Source organism: Cenococcum geophilum (assembly GCF_001692895.1).
Source record: "Cenococcum geophilum 1.58 unplaced genomic scaffold K441scaffold_11, whole genome shotgun sequence".
Classification (NCBI taxonomy): Eukaryota; Fungi; Ascomycota; class Dothideomycetes; order Gloniales; family Gloniaceae; genus Cenococcum; species Cenococcum geophilum.
Window position 1 is genome coordinate 3,041,456 of NW_027137569.1, and position 9,216 is coordinate 3,050,671.

The 9,216-nt window shown below is 37.2% G+C and overlaps 2 protein-coding genes across 2 annotated transcripts; one reads left to right on the top strand and one right to left on the bottom strand.

Annotated features, from left to right (window-relative positions):
- Positions 1 to 1,965: 1,965 nt before the first annotated feature.
- Positions 1,966 to 2,915, bottom strand: K441DRAFT_656542 (uncharacterized protein). The gene is made up of 2 exons (XM_067648025.1): positions 2,301 to 2,915; positions 1,966 to 2,249 (listed from the first exon to the last, which is right to left on the bottom strand). The coding sequence occupies exons 1-2, from the start codon at positions 2,859 to 2,861 to the stop codon at positions 2,157 to 2,159; spliced, it is 654 nt and encodes a 217-aa protein (XP_067506637.1). The 5' UTR covers positions 2,862 to 2,915; the 3' UTR covers positions 1,966 to 2,156.
- A 1,487-nt stretch (positions 2,916 to 4,402) lies between these two features.
- Positions 4,403 to 4,819, top strand: K441DRAFT_675588 (uncharacterized protein; the record flags this gene model as incomplete). Its single annotated transcript, XM_067650868.1, has 1 exon — positions 4,403 to 4,819. The coding sequence occupies one exon, from the start codon at positions 4,403 to 4,405 to the stop codon at positions 4,817 to 4,819; it is 417 nt and encodes a 138-aa protein (XP_067506638.1).
- Positions 4,820 to 9,216: the final 4,397 nt, after the last annotated feature.

Consider the following 9,216-nt stretch of genomic DNA (forward strand, 5'->3'; position numbering starts at 1 on the left):
AAAGTAGTTATCTAAAAATAGGTAAAGTCGGCGAGCCTAAAGGGGGAGCTATTAGGTAAGGTAGAGAATATACTTAAAGGTCTTTAAGAGGACAATATCTTAATAATTGATTTAAGAAGGAAGCCTAAAAAAGTAGCCAGGTAAGGTAAATATAAAGCTATAATAATACCTATATTAATAAAGGCTTAATATCTTAAAGCCCTTAGGTACTGGCTTACTAGGCAATTTAATTATAGCCGTAGATTATCTAGTAAACCTTACTATTATCTTATTAAAGCTAACTATAGATCTAGGTATAACGTACTTCCTAAATGCCTTGCCTAAAGGAGTTATTAACGGCTTAATCTTCTTAAATATCTGACGTCTAACGCCCTTTAGTAGAGGTAGTGAGGTATAGAAGAAGCGCTTAAGTTACTCCTATCTTTTTTAACCTATAAATAAGCTAATTAAATATTTAGGATATTTAGGATCTATAGCCTAAAGGTCTTACACCTAGGTAACCTTAAAGACGCCTATATAAATAATAAGACTTACCTAAATTATTAATTTGCTAGCAGAGGTCTCCTTTTATATTTATAATTATTTACTGGCATACTATCCTAATTAGTAATATTCGCTAGCTCTTTAAGACGCTGTATATAGGTTTATATTAACCACGAGCTTCTTAAATACACTAATACTAAAGAATAGTAGAAACACTTAAATTAGCAGGTCCTATCTAGATCTATAATTACTAAACATTATACTAATTTAATCTGCTAGTATATAGTAAGCAAAGCGCTTATAACCCTTATTTTAATTAGAAAGATTATTAGATTTAATACCCGCGTTAGAGCCGCTAATAGGCTTACTAGTATATTAAGCGGCGAATATTAACTTATTTAGAAGGTTAATAACTTTAAGATCTAGTTTAGGAATAGCGGTTATAGGCTCTTATAAAGTAGGAACGGCAGGAAGGCCTATCCTTATAACTTCTTCAGCTAATAGCTTTAGTAGTTTAGTCTTATCTACCTTATCTGCCTTATCCTTAGTAGTTTTACTATAGGCCTTAAAAACGGCTTCTAATTCGTCCTCTATAATATCTTTAATTAGTACTGCTACCTACTACGTAACTGCCTACTACGTAGCTACTAGAGCCACTAAAGCCTCTAGAGGCTATATAACTACTGCCGATAAGCTATTATATATATACTACGTTACTTAAAAGGATTATAAATAGGACTCCTAGGCTTAAGGTACTTTTAGAGGCTTTAAAGGCTTCGGAGCCGAAGACGTATAACGTTTTTTAGGTGACATAAGGATGATATTTCACTAACAATTTAATAATTAAATAGACGGCGACAATATTAAAGCTTTTTGATTAACTATACTAAATATTTTAGGCTTCCTAGCCATATTGCTGCTATTTACCGCAATATCTAAGCGTTAAATAAGGCGTTAGCCCCTTACTGCCAAGTAACTGCACTGACTAGAGGCTTTAATACTAAGCTCTACACGGTATAGAGCTTCTAGATTGGCTTATAAGGCTTATATATACGAAAAGTCTATAAAATCTTGCTACACAAAGGGATAGCTAGCCTATATAGACTTAAGAAGTAACTAAATCGGGCAATAAATACAATAAATAGAATAAATAGAATAAATAGAATAAATAGAATAAATAGAATAAATAGAATAAATAGAATAAATAGAATAAATAGAATAAATAGAATAAATAGAATAAATAGAATAAATAGAATAAATAGAATAAATAGAATAAATAGAATAAATAGAATAAATAGAATAAATAGAATAAATAGAATAAATAGAATAAATAGAATAAATAGAATAAATAGAATAAAATAGAATAAATAGAATAAATAGAATAAATAGAATAAATAGAATAAATAGAATAAATAGAATAAATAGAATAAATAGAATAAATAGAATAAATAAATAAATTCTACTTATTAATACAGACACCTCCCTAGCTCAAATTCTTAGGTCTAGAATTTTCCTTTTAAAATAATATACTGTTATATAATTGCAACTCTAAATATAATGGCTACTCTAAATATAATGGCTAAACAGTTATGCACATACTGCCTCAAATGTCTATAATCCCTACGAGTGAACCGAGAAAGAGCGAAAATAGCCCATTTAAAGTATTAATGATGTTAAGAATAGTTAATAATATCCTTAAGTACCCACACCTCTCCGTTGGCGACTTTATCCGCAATGCTAAGAACTTCGATTCCCCCAGGTTGTATCTAGAACGCTGTTAGCCATCCCTCCTTTTAGATCTTGCATTTCATGCATACCAATTTTAGACCTCCTTTGCTTTCAAACCATATGATATTGCCAGCAAGGGTCTCGATTTTCTGGTGTTCTCTCCACGGGCTCTCCGGCACAATGTGTGCTTCCACAAACCTTCGCATGTTCCTTTGTGCTCGGTCTTCGCCGGCCTGCCCGTTGTAGGCGTTCTCGCCCAGAGTCTCATATTCCTTCGGGTCTTCCCAGGGCTTCCGTGAGAGACTCCGCATGGCGCCATTGTCGGGTGCCAGCACTGTGGCGTTCTTTGAAGGATCATCCAAGCGATCCGACACGGAATCAATGTCCCGCGTGAGGCCGCTGAAGATGGCAATACTTTGGGTTTTGCCCATGACATCGGAGATAATGATTCCAGAAGAAACGTCAGAATTCGGCTGGTCACCAGCTGAAGGAGTCATAGCGATGTTTGGGGGATATGACAGCGGAGACATTTGTTCGTTGGTGGAGATGCGAAGGACTCTGAAAAATGAGGATAGAGACCTCGATTGAGCAGATGCGGGGATGACACCGGTACAGGCTACACTGAAGGCAAGCAGCAAACTGGGCTTCATGTTGGCATGGCCGGCTGTAGACGGCAGGATGCGTTGCAGGAAAGTATTACGTGCGACGGTACCCGGCCGAGTCCCACGTGCCCCCGGGTTTTCACTTATCTCAGCCAGCGACCCAGACGGCAACCGAGACAGTAAATCTCGCTAGCACTTAAATAGTATAGCTCTATATAAAACCCCTGCTAGCGTTATATCACCCCGTATTTAGAATTGCTGTCTCGGTTGCCTTTCGTGCAAAAATATAGGAGGGTCGACTCATCTATCGAACGCGACGCACCTAAAGAGCAATATATCTCCACCAGTTAACGAGTTAACCACTTTAAAAGGTAATCAATTATATTTCAAGGACCGCCCTATTTATCTATCTACTTATTTATACATTTTAGTTAATATAAAGTTCTAAAATTAGGGGTCGAAATCTCTCGACGCGTCTTATTGAGCCGACTCCGCAAATCCCCCAACCCCCAGCCTCTTCAACCCCCCCTAAGACCTAGTTATATACTGCCCAAATAAAACGCATACCGACCCTAACCACCTCACAGCTCCGGAGTCACGTTAGATGGTCCCGAACCCCAAAATGTCAAGCAACAGACGGTTCGACAGAGCTTTTATAGAGCTTCGACAGAGCTTCGAGCAGAGCTTCGACAGAGCTTCGAGCAGAGCTTCGATAGAGCTTCGAGTAGAGCCTTATGTAGAGCCTTGAGTAGAGCTTTGAGCAGAGCTTGTATTTAGGCTTGTATTTGAAGGCCTTGTAAACGACTTTGTAAAGAGCTTTGTGCAAGCGTTTGTGCAGACGTATAGAGACGATCGTGGAGACGTTCGTACGGACGATTATATAGGCGAATGTAGAACCTTTCGTAGAGACGTTTATAAGACTTTCTAGTATATTAGTGCTGCGTTAGCTAGGGACGCGTCGGTGTCTACCTAAATACAAGAAGCGCGTAACTTGTAAGGAAGTAGTAGTCCTATCGTAAAAAAGTAATCGATTGTAGAGAAGACTAGTCTAATTCGACTTATTAGCTTATTAGGTTAAATAGGTGTTATTAAGGGGTTAAATATATAGGAGAGAGTATCTCTTATACAGGGTTACAAAAATTCAAGTTAAGCACCATAGAGTTCCGCACTAAAGGCCCTCGGACGGCAGGGTAGACTTAAGGTTGGTAGAGTTAAAAGAAAGTGGCGTTTTCTTAGTCGGAGACTAGTGACACTTTAGTATTAGTGATTGCGCCTTAAACTCTGCCCTTGCCGTCTGAGTCGCTTACTGAGATAAGTTTTCACGATCTCTGCGTTGTTGCTACTGTAACACCACTTACGAGTTTCGCTCACAGTACCTCCAACGAACATCTTCAATGAGCACAGCTCATAGATTCGACTGCTCAGCACCGATAAAAATCCCATCCATCACAGAAGTAGGTTATTCTTCACCTGCCGTGGCCAGATCTAATGGCATTCATTAGGGCGACCTTCGTGATTTTCATTGCAAGCATTTCGCTTCTACACCGCTGCAAGCCGTTTTTATTCTGGAAAATGAGGCGTTGACTGCAATGGAAGGGGATGGTGACACCTTAGGATACTACGACGATGGTGTCAAACGCACTCTCACTGATGACCAGGTCGCCATGTTTAGACACAGCGAGACTCAGGCAGTTTTGAGGGAAATACGACAGGAAAGGGGGCCTAGAACGCCCCTCATTGAGTCATCCATCACTAAAGATGGAAAACCTCTTGGGCTTAAGGATGATATGATTGAAAGGAGTAGATTGCTCTCGGTTGATGTCAGCGTTGCGAGAAGAAGACATAAGAAGAAGCGGAAAAGGGACCATGAAAATAATTGGGAAGAGCGTAAAAAAGGTTCTGATAGACTCTGGCGAGACGCGAATGACGGGTGGACCCCCAGACGACAAGCCAGAGAACTAGACGATAACAAGGATGTTGTCGTGAATCTTGATTACGGAGCTTGAAGAAGTTCCAAGTTCGTATACCCTAAACTAAGAGTATGAACGTATCATCTACTCGTTGCTTGGTCAAATTACACAGACGTTCTAAATGGAGTTTGCACATCACACCATCATCTCAAACTGCTACGTGGCTAGCACGGTTATCAAACTTTTAGGTAAGTCAGAATTGCTTTTATATGTTTACAAGCCCCTACTACCATGATGAAAACCAGTTATCGTCATCCTTAGTCGGAGATAGGTTGGACTTGAGTCTCACGGGGTTCGGTTTCCCCTGTCACATTGTGTTCAGTTGTGGGAGCTGTCTCAGCCTGCGATTCGTCCAGATCTTTCAATGCCGAGATTATAATCTTCTCTCTGAACATCACATCCGACATGCTGCCTGCGGCTCACTGCAACTTGATAAAGAAAGGGTTCGGCTAACGCACTTGCTCTTGACTTAGAGCCGAGTATAAAAATCGGCCTATCTACACCTAGGCTACTATGATAATGATGCTATATGGAACGCCTTTGACAAGGAACACGAAAAATTCCAGGCATGGTATATCTTTCTGGGACTTCCGACTGATCCACTAATCGCGAGCTTAGTCCGAAATGACATTTGCTATCTTCAGTAGCCTGCAGCTTTTGCTACGCCTGGAATCTTAATTCAGCCATATATATCTGTATTGCGTTGGGGTTTTAAATAGGTTATGTTAAAAACTATACTAAGATTTTAGAATAGGCTTAAGTTGACCTCTAATACTCTTAAAAGCTTCTAAGATTAACTTTATTTATTCTACCTATCTTATTATTAGTTACACTAAACTGCATTTTTAATTAGATGTATTTATAAGCAATCTCTAATATATAAAAACTAATACTTAAATAATAATAATAATAATAATAATAATAATAATATACTTAAATCCCTTTAGCCAACTATATTGTAATACCAAGAGTATTATTATATTTGGTATTTATATATAGAGTATACCTAAAATTAAAATTAGGTAATAATATTATATATCTACAGTTCCTCGTTAAAAGTGGAGTCTAAAGCTTGGAGAGTGTAGCCGAAAGCTCCGGGAGTGTTTAAATACGCCACGTCGCAAAATCTTATACTTGATAAACTTTAGCCCTGTACGCGCACACCTAATAAGCTTTTAATACAAAATTCTTTAAAAATTATCGCGATTAATATATTAAAGCTATATATTATTATATAATATTGTAAATATACCCTATCTTTGGCGTATTCAAAATCGTACAAATCTTAGTATTAAAAATGGCTAATAATACGCGAAGTGCGCAAAGATGTATTTATAATAGATTAATAATATATCTAGGATATAATCTAGGTACCCTTACGCATCTACCTATCTTAGGTAGTTCTTCTATACTACTGCTAATAGAAGAAACTTAGCCCTTAATTAAAGACTTAAAATAATTATAGGAGGACTTCTTTTATAAAGGGTAATAGGTATAGGAGGAACGCATATAATTAAACATTAAGGATAGTGTCTATACAAGTAGAGATTATAAATATCATTACTAGATAAATGGCGTGGAGCGTATGCGGTAGGGGCCGTATAGCGTAGTGTAGGTCACCTAACTACCTACGGCCCGATAGATAGCCCGACCTTTACTACCCCTTTCTTTCTCCTTTAGTAGACGAGGAGGGATATATATTAATTAAAAACCAGAACTACTATATTACAATTACAGTACCCCCCCTAGGTAATACTAACACTAATTAGTAATATCACAGATTAGAATCTGGTGTTATTACAAAGAGAAATAACACGCGATCGCTCCTACTAAGGCCCGTTAATCTTGTCGCGTTTACTAAGGAGAACCCTTCCTACTAAGGCCCTAGGAACTTAAAGAACCAACTCCTACTAAGGCTTTATTCGGTTCGCGTCCATTACGTAAATTAATACCTAGTACGTGTTACGGGACACCCCCGTAACACCTTGCACACGTCTACCTATTTCCACCGACTTAGCAATTAGAGACCAACCGCGAAATGGCAATTTAACGGCAATCTAATGGCAATCTAACGGCAATCTACGGCATTCTGCTATATTCTGCTAAGTTCTACTAAATTCTACCAAGTTCTGCTAGGACTATAACCTAAACCCTATTCCGCCTATATATGTATTAACTAAGCAACTAAGTTAACAATATATGCCCCTTCTTCCCGTTTCCCTACCTTCTTTCCTTATATAACATCTTAACCTTATTATATAGTTTATATATATAGCTTAATAATATCTACTTCGTTATATATTATTACCACTTATACTCACTCCGTAATACTACGTTGTATTAACTACTTATACTACTACCTAAAATAGAAAACGTACCTAAAGCCCCCGTAACGGCCGCCGATATTATATCTATCCTCTAAAAATAAATAGTAAGTATACAGAAGTCCTTTATAGAGGCCCTTAAATAATAATAAGTTACCCTAACTTAATAATAAGCTAAATAAGAAGCACGGTATTAGAAAATAATAGAAGCCCTCTAAGAAGAAGTCCGTACCCTTAAGATGCCTATACTAAAACCCTAAAACCGAATACTATCTCTAGAGATAAATACGCGAAACGCGAGTCCCAAACCTATAGTAGCTATTTACCCTAAACTAACTACCGCATTATAATAATCCAAGCGGTTACCTAACCCCCTAGTATTTACTAGTAAATAATAAAAGCTCTAATTATTCCTAAGCTAGCTAAAAAATAAGCTAATTAGTAACGCTAACTGTTACCTAACTAAAGCTAACTAACTCTATTACGCCCTAAGTTAACTAGGAGAAGAGGTAGCTAACCTTATTAAACCTCTTTAGCCAACCTTAATATAAAGCCTAGTTATACTTCTTAAAGCCTTATACGGTAACCTAAACCGCTAAGCTATTACCTAGAGAAAGATAAACCACATAGCTTAAAAAATAAAAAGTTTCCTAGTATACTTCTCCAAATTTAACTATTACGCAAGGGAAATAGGCTAGAACGACTCCGCACTAATTAACAGCCTTATTAAATCTCTAAGCCTTAAACTAAAAACCTCCCTAATAGGCGTAGACCTACTAGGAGCCCTTAACGCCTACGTAAATATTATTAATAAACGGTATAATAATATACTACGCCTAATACCAAAACACGCTCCCTAATACAATATAACAGCCCTGTAAATATCTACTAAGTTATCTTAACCTAAGCACCCTAACGCTATAGATATTAACACTAGAACCCTAAAGTACGCCCCACTAGGGTCCCCTAAATAAGAAAGACGCATTAAACTAGGCCTCTACTTTAAGTGCGGAAGTAAGGACTACATTTTAAAATATTACCTCGTCCCCTTACCTACGCCCTAAAACGATTTATAAACGGCTAACACCAGTAGCTGTTTACCATATTGATCTTCCGGTTACCGTCCCCAATCTCCACTTAGTTCTAGCCCTACGTCTAGTAAGTACTATTTATAAGGACGAAGCTACAGCCGATATCCCACAAGAACCCCACCCTAATTACCTCTAAAAGGAAGGTCCCAAAGCTAAGTCGCTTTTTAAAACAGCTCTACCATAGGATCTTATTAAACGCATTTAACATTACAAACTCTAACTCTTAGGACCATAGTATAACTATTGATTACCGTCTTTGGCAAAATAGTTAATAGGCTAATACTTAAATCCTAATTAATATAAGAGCTAGCGGTATAGGATTTATTAACAAGATCTTTATATAAGATAATAGTTTTACCCTAACCCCCCTTAACCGGCATATTAACGTATTTAGATTTAATAGTAAACGTACTATCTTAGGCCGTATTACCTACGTAGTATTCCTAAGACTCTAATACCTAAACCACAAAGAATTAATTAAACTTTTTATTACTACCCTAGGTTACTTAGTAATCCTTAAATAACCTTAAATAAAGCTATATAAGGTAACTATTAATTAGAATAACCTTAAGCTTTTATTTACCGCCTCCCGTTATAAATAGAAGTGCCTTATAACTCGCTACTTAGACCTAGAACTAAAATCTAAAAAATCCACTAGGATCTACTAGTCTAAAAATTCTACCGAACCCCATAAATAGACTTAGAGTATTACACCACCCCAAGCTAAGTAAAAGCTTAAGCTCCATACACGAAAATACTAAAAGGACTAGTATTCCACTATAAAAAGGATTCTTAAAGAACCCAAACCCGAATCTAACACTAACTCTATACCTAATACTAAACCTAAACCTAAATAAGAAACTATAGATAATCCAAGCGAGCTTAGCACCCTAGATATCCGCATAATTAGAGCTACCCCGCTAGCGCAACTTGCTAAAAAAACCCAAGCATACAATCTTCGCTATTATAATGGCCGATATTAAGAAGGCCTTAATACTAAAGAAGCACACTAACCCTA

What these genes read in the sequence shown, in the direction of transcription:
- K441DRAFT_656542 (XM_067648025.1), bottom strand. Translation starts at nt 2,861, where the DNA reads ATGAAGCCCAGTTTGCTGCTTGCCTTCAGTGTAGCCTGTACCGGTGTC. An exon ending in GCAAAGGAGGTCTAAAATTG is followed by an intron (nt 2,250 to 2,300) that starts GTATGCATGAAA and finishes ACAGCGTTCTAG; the next exon opens with ATACAACCTGGGGGAATCGA.